This window comes from Poecilia mexicana, unplaced genomic scaffold, assembly GCF_051168715.1.
Source record: "Poecilia mexicana isolate PSO_F unplaced genomic scaffold, ASM5116871v1 scaffold_3, whole genome shotgun sequence".
In the NCBI taxonomy this organism is placed as follows: Eukaryota; Metazoa; Chordata; class Actinopteri; order Cyprinodontiformes; family Poeciliidae; genus Poecilia; species Poecilia mexicana.
Genome location: NW_028263372.1, coordinates 17,886,391 through 17,909,211, shown reverse-complemented (window position 1 = coordinate 17,909,211; position 22,821 = coordinate 17,886,391). Strand labels below are relative to the sequence as shown.

Here is a 22,821-nt window from a genome sequence, read left to right as displayed (position 1 = left end):
AATTCATCTATTTTGTGTTTCTCTGAGCAAATTACTGAAATAAATGAACAGAAACACCATCACCTTCAAACTCACCTCAAAGCAAAAGTTAGCAGGCTGATTGAACAAATCCATAATCAGCACCAAACAAAAGACTTTCTACAGTAGCCCAACTAACTGTCATTTTCAAAATGATTTCAAATATTTGCAGTGTGTCTATACACCAATTTAACTTAACTAAGATTTCATTTAAAAAGTGTGGCAAAATATCCAGTTCGAATGAAATCTGGAGTTTGTTCATGAATTCACCCTAACGTCAGTAGAGGTGTATGTATATATTTGAGTCTGCATATTTAATTTTGACTTTGCATAGATTATAGTAATGAAAAAAAAACTCCATAAAGTTCACATTTCTGCAGCTAACTTTCATTTTCAAAAGTCATTGAGGTCAGTTGTTGTATTTGTTTATACCTCTTTTTCTACATGGTGGAAAAGTATAGTTTAAAAAAATCAGGAAAAGCACAAAATTATTTACATTTATACTAATGCTGAGCATAAACCTACTCTATAGTACAGCCTGTGTGCAAAAACATAGTTTCTATATGTTAGAAACATCAGAATAAAGAAGCAAACAAAGCTACTAGTCTGAAATGTGTGGAGGACAAAGGGAGGTCAATACCATCAGCCCATTGCTGATAAGACTCTGTTGGAGGCTTTGGCACCAGCATGTCTGTATGTATATCATTCATCATCCCCCTTGACGTGAGCCACTGGTTCTGTGGAAAATAACCATTATTCTCTAAAATGTTCCTATTTCTTCCTTTTTTTTTACATGCTGTGATGATGTTAGGATAAGGCAGATGTGTGCTTTACTGCACACAAAAGGTTGATTTGTAATAATACAGAAGCACAGCACCACTTCCTTTGAAATCTTCAGTTTGAAACTTGGCAGGATGTTATAATATTAGCAGATTATATCAAACATAACATTTACACTTAAAATTCATGTTGCTCAGAGGAAGAAAAACATTAAAAAACTACCGTGCCAGTCATTTCTTTAGTAACTGCCTCATTCAAAATTAATGGACGTGTCGAAAGGTTTGACTGACAGAATTTATACCACAGATAAATCATTGGAAACCCCCTGACGTCCGGAACTGCTCTCCTGCCAGCATCTGGAATCATTAACTGTCCAGAAAAAAAAAAAAAAAAAAAGATGTAAAGCCAGTTTTTCTGCATCAGTGCATTATGTTGTAGGTCAAAGCCTAAGTAAGAATTTATATAGACAATAAAACAGAAATGCAAGACCTAGTGTCTGAATTCACCTGTTCACCTTATTATGCTTGAATAAGCACATTTGAGAGTGTGATTAATACTTTACGTGAATTTTTTAAGTTAACAAGGCTGTTTTTTTATGTAAAAGAACGTGAACAAAGCATGCATTCTGGCAACAACATTGAATGGTGTTGATGCCAGAATGAAAACCGTTGCTGCAAAGTGTTTACATGCTCAAAATATTCACTTGTTTATGCACTATGAACCTCACTAAATCACACCTCATGTTTTATCTTGTAATTTACATTTACAACTTGGACATGTTTAACAGTCTTGCTCTGATAGTGAAAGTTTTTATGTGCATTATTTGAATCATTCAGTCAGAGAGACTTTAAAGACAAACCACAGGTCTCAGTGCAGAACAAAATGTGCAGTATCTCCTTATGCCTACTGGATCAAGTAGTTTGTTAAACATGCTGTGCAGGTTTTTTGTTGTTGTTTTTGATGTTTGTATTTATAAGACGTCAGCCTTTTCTGCTCACTTTAAACTTATATTTAAAAGTTGAGAACTCCTGATTGGCTGAAAGCTTATGTCTTTTGTTGTCACTCATGGAATCAACCACAGTACAGGGCATTCAGAAGAGATACTTTTTTTGCCTGAGGAAAAACTCTTATGTCATACATTTTTTGCAACAAAGCTAAAAAAAAAGATTACTACAAAAAAAAGGTAGCCTGGTAAAAACCAACCCCTTGTTCTATGTTTTGCTTCATACAAAGGGTCTGGACCCATGGCTATTGATAAATGTTTGTTTACTGGAGGAGTGGAAGTTTTAAGGTAATTGAATCTGATTTTACATTTTACCCAGTCGCTACCATTTGGTGGTAATGTATGTGCACCAACTTGACTATGAAGGAAGCTGCACTATGAAGCTTACCAGAAATTGAATGCGTTGTAATCAACCATCCCCCATTTCACACAGAGAAGTGGGTTCAGGGTGGCAATGTGTGCACCTCGGGGTGAGATTTTGGTGGTGGAGTGGGTGTGTGGTGGTTGACAGTGATTGAGGCAGCAATAGTCTGTGGATTGCTGGGTTGTCTAGCGTGATAAATATGAATATTTAATGTAAATCTGAAAGAATGTTTTGTTTTTCTTTAACCCCCCTGTAGATTTAGTGCAACACTCAGGAGGAATGCGACGGATGTCACGGTCGGACAGTGTGGAGGACGGGTGGGAGGTGTTCCATCAGACCGTCAGTTCCCAAATCCACACACACAGAAAAAAAACTTGTAATGGGCGGACTGTGCACAGGGTAAAAATCTTGCTGGGTCCAAATGACCCCTTCTCGTTAGAGAATTTCACAATTATATGGTAATCTGTGTTGCTCAATTCCATAAAATATCGATAATAAAGTAATAATATTTGCGGTTGTATTGTGACATAATGTGAAAAAGTTCAAGAGGCATGTATGCATTGGCAAGCTGATATAATATAATCAGAAGAGCAACCGTTTATTGATAAATGATGGTGATATTAATTAATTTGCTCTCCAATGGAAAGTGTAACATATACCTCACGTATACAGACAAATACAGCTTCATGATTTGTTATGGGGTTGTACTGTTTTCCTAAAAACATCACTGTCACAGGTGGTCGAAGAGCTCCCCTTGGAACTTTCCTAAATCAAGATGTCTTGAATTGCTTCAAATAAACATCGATGTTAACTTGCCTCGCTCTTGAAAAGAGATCAAACAGCTGCTCTTACTCACACCTGTTCTCCCAGGGTGACACTGACGCATACGCCGCTCTGTTCAATAACTGCTGCAACGACATCTCGCATCTCAAATCCAGATTCATAAGGCTAAAGGGAAAAAATAAAAACAATCATTGAAGACAAATAGCTAAGCCCTTTTGTACGCACGAGTGTATCAATTGTTTGGGGACATGTGGGTGTTTGGATGTTTGTCAGGTGCATGTCTGCAAGTCAAAAAAAAAGGGTGGGCAAAAAGGGAACAAGGAAGCAGAGAGTGGAGAGAGAGAGATGGGCGACTGTATACAAAATACTGTTTTCAAGGCATTAGCCACATTTTGTTCCAGCCGCCTCCATCTCCATCTCATCTCGCTCTCGAAAGAAGGTGTGGAATAAGGCAACTAAAACCGAAGCAGAAGAAGAAAGGCTGATGGCCGAGATCACAGTCAGTATAATTTTCTTAGACATGCGTGTCCCTCTGGGAGACAGCATTAATAACTCCACTCGTGATTTATTTTCCCGTGCAGCCCCAAGAATCCTGCGGGGAATTAATCAGCATATAGTCTCGCTACCTGCAACCACGCTGGCCAGCTGCTGTGTCCGGGTGATGGGGTTGACACGGCGTGCTTCCACAATGGCTGAAGCTATTTTCCTGGAGTGTCTTTCTTCCCCATATGCAGTGAGGATAGATGCAAGAGCCTGTTGATCTAAGGTATTCACAACGTCAGCAGCGCAGGGCATGTCAGGGTACCTACGCACAAAAAGAAGCCCAATTAAGCTGTTTGACGTCATGTCCTTGCTGACAGAGGCGAATCCTGACAACTCTGAGATACAGCTGAAAGCCTGCATGGGTGACAATTCTGAGCAAAATCATTGCAAGGCAGGAAAAAATGGAAAATGCAGCTTTAGCAACAGCTTGTGATGAGGTTAAGGGATTGATTTGCAGGTTATGCAAATGTTAAAAAACAAGTAAATGCATTTCTAAGCATATTGCACTATTTTTGCAGATACACTTCACATTTGTATGAACTGTGCCTAAAAACTGAGGTCTATTACTGTCATTACAAGCTGTAAAATGTTGTCTTATATTTAGACCTCGGGAATACTTATCTTTCCTATTTCGCTTAATAATTATTAGGAGCATTACGTCAAAGAATGTCTAAAAAACTGCTCCATATTTTAAACATAAAGTAACACATTATATTAAGTATATTAACAGGAATAACACTTGGCTTTGATTATTTTGAAGGGAAGATGAATAAAAAATGTTGGTAGTTGGAGATGGGAAACCACCTGTGGCTTTCTATATCAAAAATTTATTTTGACCATCCAGTAAGGCTGTTCTCACAAACAAAAACAGAGCGAGTCCGAAAAAGAAGTAGAGGATTAGGCTTAGCTTTGCTTGTATTCTCACCACTGAAATAATTCATATCTCTTTCAGATTTAGATTTCAAATAACCTTTTAATTAAGAAGATATTAAAATATAGGATGTTTTGTCTAATTGGAAGTAGTATCAACTTTTCGAGTACTGGAGCCGCAGCCCTAACTTGAATCTGATTAAAAATATGTAAAGGGAATTAGGATGATGGAAAAGAGTTCATCACCAGTACAAATGATCACAATACCAGTGGAGATATATAAACCTCTGGTCAGCAGTAAAAGGAAGAATTTTATTGCAGTGATGCCAATAAAGATTTTTCTATTACTTAATGAAGAGTGTCAATAAATTTTAAATGGCAAATTTTAATACAATGTAAATAAAAATAGATGTCTTGTGTGTTTTTAATTGAAAGTCCTTTACATCGTTTGATCATATTTTGAGAGATGACGATCTCAAACTTCTTAATTGGGTAAAACAGGAAGTGCTTTTATGTTGATATTTCCCGTCAGAAGTATCCTTAATCCGTAATTTTGTAACGAGTGACATTTATGTCATTACTGTAAAACTAAAGCATAAACATGAGCAAATTGTTATGAGCCATTTACAGGCCACAATCTACGTCAAGTCTAAACCTAATCTGAAGTCTGTAATTTTTGCAAGTTAAGTGTAACTCAAATCGGAGTCCTAAACTCAGGCCACCATCTCAGAGTACCAATCACGCCCCTGTCAGTTGAAAACAGGAAACCAAGGCTAAAATCTCACACACATTCATCAAAACTGGACAAATATATGTAGGAAAAACATTGCCTTGTCTGATGAGTCTTGATTTTAGTTGCATTCAGATGTAACTATGTTCAGGATTTGGTATAAAATTACATGAAAACAAGGATTCATCCTGCCCTGTATTAACAGCTCCAGGTTGACGGAGGTGGTTTAATGGTGTGACAAAAATGTTCTGGATACACTTGGGGCCTCTCTTAAATGACTGTGAATCATTTAAATACCGTAGCTGACTTGAGTATTTTTGGTGACCAAATCCATCCCTTTAAGACCTCAGTGTGCAGATTCACTGATGGTTTCTGCCAGCAGGATAATGCAAGATTTCATACAGTTTTTTTTTTTTTTTCAATTATAGTAAGGTCACTGTACTCCAGATCTCAATCCTATAGAGCACATTTTGAATGTGGTAGAACAGCAGAATCCTACTGTGGATGTAAAGTGGACAAGTCTGCATCACATAAGTAATATTATAATGCCAATTTGGACTAAATTTGACCAACATCTTTTTATTAAGGCAGTTTTGGTGGCAAAAGAGGGTCCTAACCCAGTACTAACCAAGTGTACCTAATAAAATGGCTGCTGAGTGTTTCCAGAACTTAAAGGGCCGGTAACTGATGAACTGCACCTATGTGGCATTGTCTGTGTTATATGTAGTAGCAATAATATATTTATTCCACTATGACATTTAGGTGTGTTTCCTCTCTACCTCCATCAAAACCTGCTGAACAGCTGTCAACCTGCTCAGCAGATCTAAGAGTCCAGCTTTGTGACTCTTAGATCTGAAACAGCACCATGGAGCCGTACAGCACATTATCCTCCTATGGAGTCCATGATGACTCAGAAATATATTTTATAACTCTGTAGGAAATGAAAAACTTAAGACTTTACTAGTCAATTACACATTTTCCAGTTTCTATTTCTTTCAGATAAGTTCATGTGATGAGCTGGACTTGAAACATCCGCTGAATACAAAAGCAATATATTCCCGTTTAAAGAGGCACCACTGTGCCCTCTCTAACCCTATTTTTTGAATATTCTGTCTTTTTGCAGATAAAGATCTTTAAAATTCAGACTTTTTAGAAACAGATACTTGCATATAGTAAGTATGTGCAGCTCTGGAAAAAACAAGAGACTGCTTCACTGAACCCCATTGAAAACCTCATGGTTATTCCCCCAAATATTTATTTCTGAACTCTTCCTGAGTTAAAACATCAGTACTGTTTTTCTCCATGACAATGAACTTGTTTTCTTTGCATTATTTGAGGTCTGGGAGCACTGCATCTTTTTGTTATTTTGACCATTTCTTATTTTGTGCAAATACATACTCAATTTTTCAAAACAATGTTCATTTTACTCATATACCGATGAAAAGTAAAATCTGAGAAACTGATCATTTTAAGTGGTTTCTTATGTATATGTATATGAGGCATAAACATATGAATGCATACACATATACATTATATGTGCATGTTGCACATACATGCCTAAATACATACTACTGAATAAATGGATTGTTTATACTTATCATTTTAAACAGTAAATGTAGTTATTAAATCATATAGGATAAAAAAGGAATAATTTACAGATTTATTGTAAGCCCATTTAACTTCACTAAAAGATCCTTGCATCGGTGAGCAGTCTTAAGGTCCTACTGGCTCTGATAATCCAGCAGCTCCAAAGGTAACAACCACCGCTTCATGTGGCAAATGTCCTACCTCTCTCCGTCCATTCTCATATCCAAAGGTCCATCCTTGCTGAGGGAGAAGCCTCTCTCTTCCTGATCCATCTGCATGGAGGAGCAGCCTGCATCCAACAGGACAGCATCAATGCTGCCTGACTTAATGTTCATGTTAGACAGCAAGGCTTCAAGCTCACTGAACCGGCCGAGCAGCGGTTTCACACGACCACTGGTGGAGGATTGAAGGGAGAACAATAATTAGTTATTTGCGATGCAATGCTTTTAGCTTCGTTTACGTTTGCTTTTCAGGTATGAATCACGTTTTATTTAAATGAGTTTGACTTAATCATGTCTCTAATCTTATTCTCTCATCAAGTAATTCATTTTAACGTCACAGTAGAAGCACTCAAAAGCAAATTTGCAGAGGTAAGTACCTATAGGGATCTAGATCCTTCTAGGGCATCTCCATTTACCTCTTCTTGGGAGCTTAATCCCTTGACCAAGTTCTGGGTTAGTCCCATGGTTCTAGTTCAGTCTATTATTTCTGTAAGATCTCTAAAACAATTACAGGGACTTGCACAAAAATTGCCCCTGAATGCCAGAACTTCTTACCCCATTTCTAAATCAGAAGTAGGGTGAGGCACTAATCGATCTATTAATTTTCTGTCCATTATCATCACACATGATCAAAGACCAAGATGCCTCCTCCACTTGAGGAAGAGACTGACTCTCAACCCGGAGAGGACTATCCTTTCCAAATAATCGCCCCGGTAGTGTTACCTTAAAAATGTCTACAAGGTTGGTTTATTGTCAAAGCATGAACTGCATATCTATTTTCTTCTATCCCCTTACATCTATTAAAGAAAACACAATAGCCAATATTTTAGGCATTCAGCAACACCAAAACAATTCAGATGGATAAATAACAGTCCAAGGTAGCGGGGAGGGAAAAAACAAAAAGAAAGATTTTATTCAATTTGAGTTTGAACCTTCCCTTTAAATGTAACAGGACACTTTATCATGGCTTGTTAAATCTGATGTCTCACCATTCTTTGAAGCAACTAGCAACCTGCGCACATACACTGAGTCACTGCTCTCAACACACAAAACTCCATCTGGAGGAAAAAGCTTGTTGATTTAGTTGATGCCTACCATGTGTAAGCAAGACCACAATAAGCATTCAAAACGTCCAGTTTTGTAAATTTTCTCTCTTTCATTCTGCAAGAATGGGTTGGTTTACAAGGTACACATTAACAAATTGTAACCCATGTGTTTCTACTCCTTATCTAACATAAAAATAAATGCCTAAAATGTCTGTCTTGCAGACACTGGATCTTGCTTTCACCTTTAATCTGTCAGCTGGAGGTTATTTCAATTAATGTTTCCAGAAATCAATGAAACTTTAAATACACTACAGTCGTAGACATTTATTGCAATTAAATTAAATCATTTGGAATAAACTCCCATTTTACTTTCAACTCTTTTCTATAAGACAAATTGGCCCCCTGGGATATTAAAAACTATGCTTAAACTGAACTCAATCTGGAGATTTTATGTATATTTCAATGACTCCACCTCTCCTAAGATTAACTCTGGGCATTGAAGAAGAGAACACAAGCTGGCAGGTCCTTTATTTCAAAACCCACAGAAGACAAAATGGCAAGGGAGCTTCTCACCCACGCTACCGGGGCCTTCCATTGCTTTGCTGCTGTTATTCACCATCTCTCACGGTGGTATTTCCTTGAAAAATCTATGGCAAGTTTTTGTTGTTTTCCCTCCTCACCTGCACCATCCTTTTGTGTCACCGCCTCAGCCCTCCCCCAACCATTTTTTCACTTATTTTGGGGTTTCATTATAAAAAGTGGTCCCGTAAGCCGTTTCAGGCAAGTGCTTAGAAATGTTTTATTGTCTCGCTTTTACAACATTTTACTTAACATGGATTTTGTCTGGAGAGTATTTATGTTGACAGCTGGAGGTCAAGCTGTTCTGCACTGATCATGACTCTGCTGTTTCTTTGAAGCCCGTTTCTAAATTTATCTGCTGCTTGGTGCAGTAGACATAGCATACAAACAAGATACTGAATGAAGAAAATTTGACATAGTTACAGTAACAATTTGAGAAAATTTCAAAATGTTCAAAATGCACAGACTACACAGCGCACATAAAGCATTACAATGTTCTGCATTATCATAATAATGTGTACAATTTACAGACTTTTTTAACTTCATAAATTCTTAAATTCAAGTCTGAGCTTACACCACTTTTACATCGGGTCTAAGCCTAAATGAAACATCTAAATCAGTGTTTTATGAAGACTTTTCATTGACTTTAGTGTAACTTTTATGTGGCTACATCGTTGAAATCAAATGCATTCCTTATTAGGGTTCAGTTTACTTTATAAACAGAAAACTAAATTAAGTAAGATTATGAATATCCCATTCACTGTAGCACAAAAAAGGAGGAATAACATCCATCAGCCAGAGTTTTCATACATTTTTTAATTATATAATAGGACATAAGACAATAAATGGTAAATTTCTACTTTAAAGAATTTTCAGATATTGCTAAAAGACAGTGATGTATTTCCTATATTGACATAAGTGGGTTAAAAGGTGATTCACTCCATTGACAGTCCAACATAGGGCAATCAGAAATCTATTTACAATGTTGAATTGCCAGAAACCTAATATATTTGTCTTTGGAAGGTTTTAAGGTTACAAATAAATGCTTCAGCCTCTATTCAGCCAAAAGACTTGTCTGACCTACATTTCATCATCTGTTCTACTCTGTGAATGTCCTCCAGGTCCTGTTGCGGCCAAACATGCAAACAAAGGGCCAAAGTTTTGTAATTGCACAAATTGTGCCCGACTGTTACAGATCATCTTAGATAAAGCTCTCATTCAAAAGGTGGCACTGACAAAGAACATGAATCAGGAACAATGACATATGCTTTGAGAAAACATTGCATGAAGACATTCTCCGTTAGCACCATCATACAGCACATGGATAAGGAGACTCATATTACCTAAATTAATTCCTCGTAAAATAAGCAATATAAAATCAATAACAACTTCTTTTACAGCAGTAAAACAAGCATATCAGCAATTTCTCAGCACCTATTGGACTTTGGTGCAAAACTGTAGGATGATGAGTCAAACGCTGGGGCGAACGCTTGGGAGCAGCTGACTCAAAAATAGTTTGAACACGAGTGTGAGAACATTGGCAAGATCCTACAACCATGCAGAAACCCTTGCATATTTTACAAAGTCTAGGCAGCAGAAACACATATCAAACGTCAATGCCTCTCTTGCTGACATTCAAACTTTAAGGACAAGCAAAGATAAATGCAATAGCTCAAATAGAATAACTCCAGAGCTCACAAACAAAGTGGCAATCCTGATCATGTAATTGAACCTATTAAGTAGAGCCTTATGTGACCTCGTGATAGATTCCTGTCACATGCAGGGGCAGAAAGTAAGTATATCTGTTGATGGCATAACTCTAAGCCAACAGGAAGCGCATTGATAGGGTCATCTTAGCACAAATGCATGAATGATGAAGGCTGTCCACCACATAGTGATTCTGCAATGGAGATTATGTTGAGTCCAGAAAAAAAAATTATTTTGGTCTCGGTGACTTATCAAAAAGGAACAATGGTGATTTGCAATTTATGTGCCAGTAGGGAGAGAGTGTATGTCCAGGACACTGGTCGCAATAAATTTGCAGTACCTATATTCTACCCACAGAGTTCACAAGTGTTATTTTGATACATGCAGGTGTATTTATAACCCTGCACTGCTGCCGGCAGTGAGTGTGACGTCAGCTTTTGTAACCTGGGAACAGGTTACAAACACAACATCCCTAAAGGATGTATGGCAGTCACTGAAGATTTTAACCACACCTCCTCTCATTTCTATGCTTCAAACTTTTCAAATAGTTTGTCAACTGCAAAAATAAGGGGGGGGGGGGGAGAGAGAGAGACAGCGTCATATATGCAAATCTTCGAGTTTATTTTAGGTATGTTATCTAAGTCATCATGACCAAGTTTGTGAAAGACTAAACATTTGTGTGGAGAAAATAATCTATGCCAGGCCAGAGAAATACTTCAGTGCTAAAAGTTTATGGATTGCCAACAATCTGAAAAAATACCATGAAGAACATGTGACATAGTTGTTTTTAGAAGTCTGCAAAGACAATGTAAAGCAAAGGTACAACAAAATGTTATAGATGAAGGTCCAGCAGAGTTAGGAGAGGGAGGTTGAGATGGATTTAAAAAGTTTCAAAAGAATTTATGTACGATTTAATTACAGTCAATATATTCAGTAGGAGTGTTAGCAACACTGAAAGGCTTACTTTCCTTGGTGCAGATCATGCCTGTACTCCCAGCCAATTGAACATCCTTATCTCAAGAGATGAGATAAGGAAGACAATGGAGGTTAGCTTCTGCGGTAGTGCCAACATGATTTCCACTAAGCATATTAAGGTCCATTTGGTGTTGAACTGTAAAAATAGGCAACTATGAGTTTTTGGAGAGTGTCTGAAGTATTTGCAGAATTCAGCTATTCATGGGTCACTGTGGTGCCTAATTCATTTGAACATCAGGGTCCACTGTATATCATCAGGCAATATTCACAGCCCTAAACACAGGAATGAAAATACTGGTGATAAGACAGTCTGCTACTTTTTGTGACATTTAAAAAAGCTATTTTATTCTATTGAAGTCCCACATTATGCCTGGTAGTTTTTTTATTAGCTTCTTCAAAACCCTGAAAGGTCCATCACTGGAACATATTATGTGACCCTCCATTATGGATACCAAACCTTCCTTCTAATACACACCGTGATTTCTTTTACATGTTTCCGAAAGCATCGGAAATATTTAAAAATATGCAAAACAGTTATGTAACATTTGTAAATTATTAACTTCTTTATGGGGTTTAGACACAGAGTTGGAGATATAAATGCCTTATGTAAGGTCTTATATTATTAAAGAGGACAAGTTTTAGTGGTGTATGTGCTGAAGTTCAAGTGTGGGCTCATAATTGCTTAAGAGATCTGAGTTATTTTTTATTTAGCACCGACAACACTGACATCAGAAATACTCTTTTAGTTATAGCGCCGTATCAGTAGATCAGACTAATAAGTTGTACAAATTTTATTTATAGTTGCCTGTCAGTTGTGAAAAACTTTGCCCAATAAACCACATCACTGAAAAATACTACGTGTTAATGAGAAAAAAAAGATTATTTAAATAAAATGGCAAAAAAAAAAACACGATTCCTCCTCAGCATCTATATGCATTTTTTGTCATTCAAAATAGTCTGACAGTTTGATAAAATGTTCCAAATCATAATGTCTAGCTTAAGCTTCCTCTAACCACATTATAGGCTTCAGATCCAACCTAAGTGAAATGCATTTCCAAAACAGCACAGCGTTAGCCTAATAACACCTCTTGATCACGAATTTTAACTTTATTAATCCAGTTTTGAGTACTATTTAAGACAAAAATGTCATTTTACATTGTAATTCTACGTAGGGGAACTCTGAAAGACATCAAGATCTATTGCAGCAATCTTGATTTGAGCTATATTCATTCAAGATGAGGGAGCCTCTTTACAAATCAAGCCTGCAATATTCCCTTGTGTTGACCTCCTCAGTTTCTTTATCTGCGTCACTGAAGCCTAAGACAAGATGCTGATTGATTGCTTTCAGCAGGGGAGAAGTGATGAAAATATCTACAGTGAGTGAAGAAAAAAGGAGAGGGATAAAAACAGAAGCTCGTCTTTTGTTTAGTTTTCTTTTCTTTTTTTTACTAAAAGAAACTTGCTTGCTTCAGGTAGCTGGTACATTCTTTGGACCAGTCATTCTTTTATCAATCAATCTATCAATTTACCAGAATTTTTTAAATACATTTTTTAAATGTATTCTGGTGGTTTGTCAGAATAAAAGCCCCAATAGCGTCCAGTTGTTTTTATGTTTTTTTTTTTTCTTTTAAAAAAATTTCACCAGCTGGGTCGGGGACTACAGGTGGAAATTAGCACTTAAGCGCTACAACCTGCTGAAGTGCATCTTTCCTCTTGTGGTTATTGTATATTGTGCATTGTCCCCGTTTTAAATAAATAAATAGTAAAATAAATTCTCAATCTTTTGAAGTGTCAGTGTTTCCATGAATGACTGGATGTAGTGTGAAGGGCTTTGGGGCCCCTTCAGAAAATAAGAATACACCCATTATTGCTGCCATATGGAATAAACAAGGACAACACAGAAGCATTTGGAAAAAGTCTTGAGAACAAACATCAGGCAGTGTATTCCCAAAAATGGATGCAATCATTTCCTAAAGTGATTATACCTGCTATGTGAGGTTTTCTTTTGAGCTAATCCGATTTACTTTAGTTAAATTTGAGTGTGTTCATTCCGAGTCAAGCATGTGCGTCATTAATGGGGGGAAAAAAGCCATCGTCAATGAAGCTTTGATACCATGATTCACCATGGCAATGGGTAAATAAAGACCAGCAGCACCGCAGACTGTGGCATTTATGTACTTTTCCCTAAAAGTAAGGATGCGGAAAAAGGACTTAATTAGTAACAATTTTATTTAAATGTATCTTGGTCTTCTGTTATCAAACAGATCCTCTTTTACATTACATTTACTGTTTGTCACTGCAGATGAACATACAAGTGACTTCTCTGACCAGCTCTGAATTAGGTAGTGATCAACACAATGATTAAAAAAGGAAATGTTTAGGTATGGAGGGATGACTGCATAATCTAACAGATGCATTTCTTTCCATGAGTCACTGTGTTCCACACAAGGACAATATATAGATTTCATTATGGGCTGAAAATGAATCACCTTACACTTATGACAGATTCATTATAAATGTGGATGTGCTAAAGTCCTTGGATAACAAACCGATTTCTAAGTCTTTCCAGGTCAGCAGTCTCTAATTATATTTTCTGGTACATCACAGATGTTGAATATGGAAGAACCACAGCGTTGGTTCTGTTGGACCTCAACGCTGCATCTGACACTGTTGACCACGGCATATTATTGAAGTGAATACAGAGTACTTCACTGGTTCAAATCTTATGTAAACAGGGGCGTCTTTGTGCCAATTGGTAAGTTATCTTCAGAGCAGACACGTGGTGCATCCTAAGGGGCAATCCTGCAGCCGCTACTATTTCATAGCTACATGCTCTCGCTAGCTCAGATTATAACAAGTAAACATATTAGTTAACATAAATAACCAGATGATACACACCTCTGCAATGCTTTGTCACCAAGTGACTCCAAACCCACCCAGGCACTGAACAGTTGCTTAGAGCAAAATCAACCGTACCTTTCTCCAGCTGAACAGAAACAAAACTGAAGTTATCATCTTTGGATCTAAAGAGGAATGATGTAGCTTTAGCTTTTACAGCTATAACAAGTGACCAGGCCTAAAATCTAGATGGTGATGGACTCAGACCTGAACCTTCAGAGTCACATAAAGGCGGTTACAAAGTCGGCCTTTTATCACCTGAAGAACGTTTCTAGGGTTAAAGGACTAACGTCCCAGCAAGATCAAGAGAAACTCATCCATGTGCTTATCTCTAGTAAAGCTGATTGCTGCAACAGTGTCTTGACAGGTCAAAAACTTAGACAGCTACAGGTGATTTTGTTGCTTGCCTTCTTAGTAAAACGAGGCAAACAAAGCACATCTCCCCAGCTCAGAAGTCCTTCCACTGGTTTCCTGTAGCTCAGAGAACAGGCTTTAAAATACTCCTGTTAGCTTATAAATCACTGAATGGCTTAGCACCAAAATACATGAAAATTGTGTTTCAAACCACTCAGGTCTTCTGGTTCTAGTCTGCTCTGCATCCCCAGAGTCAGCATGGATAAGCAGCGTTCAGCTTTTATGCTCCACTAAGCTGGAGCAAACTTCCAGAAAACTTCAAAACAACCAAAAATGTTTTTGTTATTTTAACTTAAAACCACCTGTTAAGAGTTGAATTTAAAAAAACAGAAAAACTGGAACATTGATTAATATATTTGATGATGATTATTCTTGATGATTATCATTCCTTGTTTTGTAACTGATTACTATAATTTTATTATGAAAAGCACTTTCATCTATAAAGAAACTTGGCTTTATTTAATATTCAGATGAATACAGACACAGTGATGGATACATACATTACAGCTCGTTTTTAAAAGGAGCTTTCAGTAATCAACCTCACTGTCAACAACAGCAAGAGTATCTTCAAACTAAAACTGAGCAAATGATTGAAAAAAAAAAAGAAAGAAATTAGCCTCAAGCACTTTGTGTGCAGTTTGACCATAGAATAATATTTTCCTTTGTGGCATAATCTTTGTGTGAGCCATGGTTTATTAAAACACTACATCTAAAAAAAAGAGCCATTATGTTGATTCAATAGTCACACACATTGTTTTTCTCCACATATCGACTTTGAAAATCCTGGCCCTTATTGTCAAAGTATTTCTCTGTGGCTTCTTTATGTTTTTCGATGATTAGGAAAGTCGTTTTCATGGGCTGCATTTATTTTTGTGTTCAGAATAACCATTCTCCAGCAGGAAAAACATTAGAAGTCACTAAAATAATAAAACAAATTTTCTGGATGGCGCATAAAACACTGGATGCAGATCTGATAGAGAGCTATTAGCACATCATTTTCTAAAGTTTTATTAACTATCAAACTTCTGATGAGGATATACAGTTCACAGTAAAGCAAAATCACAAAGTTTCATATCCAAGGCAGAGTGAACAATCTTTGAAGTTAAAATTGGGAGAGGATGAAGAGTAAAAGGCAGGAATTTTTCAATATTTCACTGAAACAGTGATAAACTTTTTAAACTGCAGATCTAAATCATTCAGTGAGTCAAATATTAATAAAAGCCACAAGAATATTTCTTTCTGTTTTACACAAAACATTAATTTCTTAAGCAAGAATAGTGCATCTTTTAAAACACCTTCAGTAAGACGTACGAAGCGAACAAACAATAGAAATATTAGTAAACTACTACAATTTACTTTTGATGCATTAAAGAATTCAGTTCCAATGATGACTGATGGACACAGTAAATAATTAATCAGTGTGTGTGGCAATATGTATAATTGCAAATTCAGTGTTTGTCAATTCAATAATGACTAGTGCCGTTTCAGACATGTATTGTGGGCGCAACAACTGCAGAGCTTCAAGCGCAGTGAAGTCATAGCAACCAGAAGAATGATGCAGAGAACAGCAAGGCTCAACATGCAGGAGGCAAATCCCATTAAATACATGGCTGAATATTACTTAGGAGCCAGATCTGCCTTCACAACCTTGTACTTTTTAGGTGTTTGGACTTGAAATTACCTTCCTTGTGTGGTATGACTGGATTCAGCCAGGACCAGCATTCAACAGTTTGCATTAAGGGTTCACTTTCTGCAAGTACAGAGGAGGGAGAAAATCCTCTAGCACTATTGTGTGGATGGACCGCGTAGGCAGATAGGGTCTTTTACTCAGGCTCCCAATAATATTGGTTAATTGCTAGATTTCTTTAGCCTCTCTCAACTTGCATCACGAGTAGGCGTGGAGGAGTTTACAACGGGGATATATTGCTGCTGACTGAATACAGAGTTCTCATTCTCTCTCTTTCTCTCTCTCTCTTAATTGTCATTCCCCTGCTCATAGGCACATTTCTCCAGCAGATTCCCTTGAGAGAGGTTTCCCCAGAATCTACGTAAAAGGATTCCTTCCCACGCCATGGTCTTAGGAACATCTCATTTTCATCCACCCGCGCCTCGCTCATGCACACACACACTCCCTCTCACCCTGCCACTGTGTCCTCGTGTCTCCCTCCTCGCTCACGCTTATGTTTTCTGTCTTTTTTCTTCCTCTCCCTTCACTTTCTCAACACCCATCGCACCCCCCCTCTCTCTTCCCCATAACTTATAGATCCTCCGTGGGAGGCAGCATCTCCCTCACACAACAGGCGTGGGCCCTCCTCTGACAAATGACATGCCGGGCCCACCAGCTATGCGTGGGGGGAGAAAAGCTTTAAGTTAAGAAGGAACGATGGATTTGATTGGATGCTGCAACTCAGGGGCTGTATCTTGGCAAGCTGTATTGGACTGGTCTCAGCGAAGAAGTGAGAAATGGACAGAAAGCTGCAATGCTGCTGTTTATCAAGCCAACAGTATGTTTTGAGGAGAAAAAAAATACCATAAAACCTAACACTTCTGAAAACTGTCAAGCTTTCAACTGTGACAATAAAAACTAGTGGTAAATTTTAGACTTGTGATACATAAACATTGTCTAGACCAGTGGTTCCCAAACTTTTTCTCCTGGGCCCCCCCAGTGGTTTCCAAACATTTTCTGCCCCACCCCCCAATGCCCTATGCTGTCTGGTTGAACGACGTGTGTGTGTGGGGGGGGGGGGGGGGAGAAGAGGATTCTTAGAGACTCCCTGTCTAACTTTTTTGGGGGGCAAAATAAATGTACATAGCTAGACATAGACAACAACATCAGGAGCCTACAGGCTACTTGTTAACAAGCTTAAGGTTGATATTAGCTAGTCATCTTTTAGCTAACTTTACCTGCATCCAACAGCTTTACTCAACTCAGTCGGTTAGTTTGGAGGGAAAAACTGTGAAAAGTTCTTTGCGTTTTGCTGGTTTGCTGCCGTGATTCTAACACAAACCTACGTAGCTCCGCACAGCAGCAGCAGGTCTCCTTCGCTGCCGCACAGGTGTAAACCCAGCGCAGCGTCGTAGCGGTCATGTTGCGTTTAAAGGCGGCTCGGAAAAACAGGTTACAACATGTTAATAACGGAATAAACAGTTTTAACTGCTGATAAAAGTGACAGAGGACACAAATATGGGAAGTGCGGAAGCCCCTACTGTATCAAATTGACATAGGAATAACAGAGAGTTGGCCATTCTAAGTTAAAAACCCAGCGCATACAGCGTTCATGTTTTTTTGTTTTTTTTTTTCATCCAGACGGCTCCCCGCACCCCTCCTGCAATGGCACGGCGCCCCCCCTTAGGGGCGCGCCCCACAGTTTGGGAACCTCTGGTCTTCACACACCTCTGGTGTGTGATTTTAAGTTTCAACATGTGTCCAGGTACAGTCAAGCAAATCACTTACGAGTGCTCTTTGGCCAGCTGCTGGGCCAGAGAAATAGCTGCGGGGTCCCGGTCTAAGGCCAGGACAGTGACTTCAGGAACCGTGTTCAGTATTGCTTTGGTATGACCACCACCACCAAATGTCATGTCCAGGACCACCTACATGCGAGAAAGAGAGAAAACAACACATTCTTCTCACAACGGGGCTCCTTATACACGATTCGTCATCGTCATCACGATGGTAGTTTATCACTTAAGTGTTTCTTTGTCAGTGGTTCACTGTCAAGACATTTTATTCTGTCTCATTTCGAGCAACATGATTTCGACATAATGGGTTTGAACAGACATTCACAAATTAAACTATCAAAGTATAGTTTAGTGTGCAAATGAAAGCATGTAAAGCTCATATTTCAAATTAAGGTTGAATACATTCCTTAAATCCACCCAAAGCAAGAGGTTTTAACAATACGCTTTAATGAGTTATTTTTGTGTCTATGTTTAGTCTTACCCTTTATATTTTGTAAAGTTTTTGACAAGTATAAAAATTACTGTGGTAACAAACATGACAAGGCCAGTGTTTGTTTAATCGTTCTTGAAATTGGTTATAATCTCCAGCAAGTTCTGGGAAATGTCAGAGACGTCGGCATGGTTTTCCAACTGATTTGCAGGCCGAGTTAGCCATTAGTCTTCTTAAGAAACCAAATGACCCACAACAAAATTACTTTGGTTCAAAATGTAAAAAAAAAAAGCTCTATGGCAGGGGTCTTCAAATCCAGGCCTCAAGGGCCGATGTCTTGCAACTTTTAGGTGCGTCCCCAGTCTAGCACACTTGAATCAAATGTCTGAATTACCTCTTCAGTATGCAGTCAAGTCCTGCTAATGACCTCATTATTTGACTCAAGTGTGTAGAAAGCAGAAACGCATCTAAAAGTTGCAGGACACTGACCATGGATTTGAAGATCCCTGGCCTATGGAATCAGCTAGAACTGTACACATTCATAAGACTCAATCAAAATAAAAGCTGACAATTAAATCATTGTTTTTGGACACATTAAACAAACACTGGCCTTGTTATCCTGTTTAGTGTTTGTGTACTATATCATGTCTAAATGGTATCAGCACACTTAATCATCTGTAACGAATGTAAATTACCCAAAAGTATTGATGTGCATTTCAAAAACAGATCTGACTTGAATTCGCAAGTACATTTTCAAAAATCCCCAACGTATAACCCACTAGTGCACTGGAAATCACTCTCTCTGATGGAACAGAAGCTATGACTACACACAGGTACACTTTGCATGTAATAGGCTGTAATACTTCATAGGAATTAATATCACATTTTTCTTGCAAATAATATCATTGGACACTGTTGTTTATGTCCACACCTTGATCTGGATGCTGCTAATGCTAAACCTCAAGAAGAATGGTGCAGAAATGATCATGATTTGCAGAAATCGTCAGAAAGCAGTGCGGAAACTATGGGTTCATTCCAATCAATACATGGCAAGGCAGGCTGGCAGCTAAGGCTCTGGAGAAGGATTGCCTCCTTGTTGGCAAAGTCATTATCACATTTCCGCTGGCTTGCTGTAGCGTCCAAATGTTACAGCCAGCAGCTGGCTGAACAACAAAGTTCATGTAAATTGGATGGAAGTAAATGCAGACTAATCCTGAAAGACGATATGTTAGAAGCTGCCAAGACTAGGGTAGAGGTTCACCATTTAACAGAACAGCTACCCTAAAGATTCAGTCAGGAAAACAATAAAAAGGGTTAGGCCCACAGTTTGGGAACCTCTGGACTAGGCCATTGATGTGACATAATGGCCTAGTTAAATTCCAGACCTGCAGTCCAAATAAAAATTTGTGGCATGATTTAAACATGTGAATATACCTGTGTGGTATTTGGTGCCAGGCTATCACATAATCCCAATAAAAGACATGTTTTAACAAAGTTTGCTGGTTGCTAAACGTGAAAAGATTCAAGGGTTAGCGTACTTTTGCAAGACTCCCTTCTCATCCGTGTCTTTCAGGGTGGTTTGTAAAAACAGTTTTTACCCAGTTTTATCCCCAAATGGAAGCTTAAGATCCTCAGCTAACGTCAAATTAGAACACAAGGAACTATGAGCAGCAATCACCAAACAGACAGAAAACAACGTCTACGAAAGATTGTTAAGGGAGATTCCAGATATGATGGAATAATTGGAAGCCCTTTGGGGTTCTTGTATTACAGTCCCACTTCCAATGAAGTTGTAACGTTGTGTAAAACATAAATAAAAGCAGAAAATCATCATTTGCAAATCAATTTTGACATACATTCAACTGAATTCAATACAAAGTCAAGATATGTAATTTTCAAATATTTTTTTTGCAAATAATCCCTCGTTTGGAATTTGATGCCTGCGACACATTCCATAAACGTTGGGATTGCACTTGAAAATCATGGGAAAGTTTTTTTTTTTTTTTTTTGCAAACAAAAAAACTTGTTATCTGCCTTGAAATAAACTATTTCTCTTTGGCATATATATATATATATAAAAAAAACAAAAAAAAAAAACAAAGTGTGTGAATAATTAAAATAAACGTAAGGTCCCAATGAGATTTTAAGTAAGATTAAAAAAACAGAATTGTGAAAACGAATGTTTTTACTTTTATGGTAAGGATTTGAATCTGTACTGCTAATTTTTTTTTTTTACAGTACCCTTTACAAGAAGACAAAGTATGGGAAATTTAATTATTTTATTTTCTACAACATTTTACTTAAGTTTTAGCATTTTGCCTCAACAGAACTCAACTACTTTAGACAAATGTTTCACATAATCCCATAACCTATCACAGTTAAAGTATAAGTGTTACAAATATTACTTTATTAATCTTGCCTCCAGGAGAGAGAGAGAGCAGTAAAATGTGCAATAACTGTCAACCATTATGCAGCATATTTGATGCTAGCTGGTTTCTTATATCTCCTCTTTGCGAAACACAACTGAAATCAGATCTCAGAAATCATTTATTAAATGAAAGAAAATCACTACCTGATCAGCCTGAGATAGAAAATAAATGATCACATTTAAGTTTTTTTCTTCTTCTTCTTCACATGTCCTCTCTGGCAGTTGTTATATTTCGATAAAATGTTAGGAAATAGATGTAAAACGAGACTAAAGGAAATGCCACCTTTTCTACACAAAAAAAACATTAAACATGTCGATCGATAGTGACGTGGAAGGTAGGGTGTGTGCGTGCATGTGTGAGGGAAGAAGTGATCAATGGCGGTTCCCTCTCCTTTCCAGCGCGCAGCAGCAGATGGGGAGGGGGTGTGGGCTAGTGGGATGAGTCACACGCATAATGAACTTGCCTGTTGTGCTATTCAATAAAAAAAAGGGAAAAGTAAAACAGAAACACACACAGCAAAGTAGGCTGTTTCTATAATAATAGTTGATACACGTAAACCAGGTGGCAAACTGGCTGTCCTCTGGCGTGAACTGAATCTACCAAGATGATCCTTTGTCACACTGTAGGAAAACTGTGAGCTAAAAGCAATGCAAGCTTTTTTATGTCAATTATGCAAATGATGTGAAAATGCTACATAGATTTTTTTTAGAAGTGGTTGCTGGTTGTTATCAGCTGGATAGATTAAAAATAAAACTACACATTTTTACCAGGTTCAAAACTAAATCTCAACTGAAATACCAAAGCATAAAAAGTAAAATCTCCATGTTTAGGTCGTTCAGAAAAGGTTAGTTCCTTTTGTGGAAAACAAGGCTCCTTGAAAAGAAAAGACGCTACAGGGAAGAAAAAAAAACCTCCAGGTACTTCTTTTTTTTTTTGCCAGATTGACAAAACAACTCATTGAAAAGATTTGGCGATAACAGGTTTGGCATTTGCAAATATGACTGACACCAAACTTGGATATGAGTCATTCACATTGATATTTCATACAGAACGGTGTCTGCGAGGCCCTCACCTAGAATGCGCCTATGCAGAGGGAGCAGCAGGCTTCCACGGTACAATGTGGGTGATTTTGGATGCTCAAATGCACTGATGAGAGGAAAAAATTATTTAAAAACAGGTACGTGTTCCTTTCTGTGTTTTGTGGTCTTTGAGAGGTGTGCAATATCTGCCTTTCCCAGCAGAGGGAACAGAAGAGTTAGGAGTAGTCCGAGTTGCGCAGTCCAACAGTGAGGCTGCAAAGTGCTATTATCCAGGACACTTAAGCAGTTATCACTCAGCATTATTAATGGGGGATTTCTTTTGTAAACAAAAACAAAACTACATTAAAGACTCTCATTTGACCTGGTTAATAAATACAAGTCTATACACGCTTTACTTCTGAGCTTTTTTGAAAAAAAAAAAAAAAAAAAAAGTCACGTTTTTACATAAACAAAACACAGCATGTGCAAGAGTATATTATGTCAAGACCATGTGGCAAACAAGACTCTCATCTCGAGCTTACTTGTGGTTGAATTCATTAGGAAAAGGGGAGCAGGAACCTGAGAGAAGCCTGAGTACTCACCTAAATCCTACTTGTGACTCCCCAGCCCAGGTCAGTTACAGTGGGGGATCTAAAATGTCATTGAGGGGAGTTTTTACAGATCTTGTTACACCAACACACAGACCATTAGGGAGACAGATACACAGGTACAGGATCGCTTTTCTTGTCGCGTCCGTTGCCATGGTTAAGACTGGAGGTAACCGGTTGCATTTCTTTCTCCGTCACACAAAGTTCATGGCAAGTTACAAGTTTGCAGAAATTTGAGGGGAGGGGGATTGCAGTAAAATGAATATTGTAGATGAGGACAGAGCTTCAGGTTTGCATTAAAGACAGTGCTTTTAGGTTTACTGATTGCTAAAGAGAGAGCGATGCTTTTCACATAAAT

General features: G+C 37.9%; 1 protein-coding gene across 1 annotated transcript in view; it reads right to left on the bottom strand.

Annotated features, from left to right (window-relative positions):
- The window catches only part of mettl15 (methyltransferase 15, mitochondrial 12S rRNA N4-cytidine), a 54,849-nt gene that overhangs the window by 5,418 nt on the left and 26,610 nt on the right, over nucleotides 1-22,821 (bottom strand). Inside the window, exons 3-5 of the mRNA XM_014998830.2 lie at nucleotides 17,973-18,109; nucleotides 6,880-7,071; nucleotides 3,575-3,753 (exon numbers count right to left, since the gene is read on the bottom strand). Coding sequence (XP_014854316.1) covers nucleotides 3,575-3,753; nucleotides 6,880-7,071; nucleotides 17,973-18,109 — 508 coding nt within the window. The remainder of the gene's footprint in view (nucleotides 1-3,574; nucleotides 3,754-6,879; nucleotides 7,072-17,972; nucleotides 18,110-22,821) is intronic.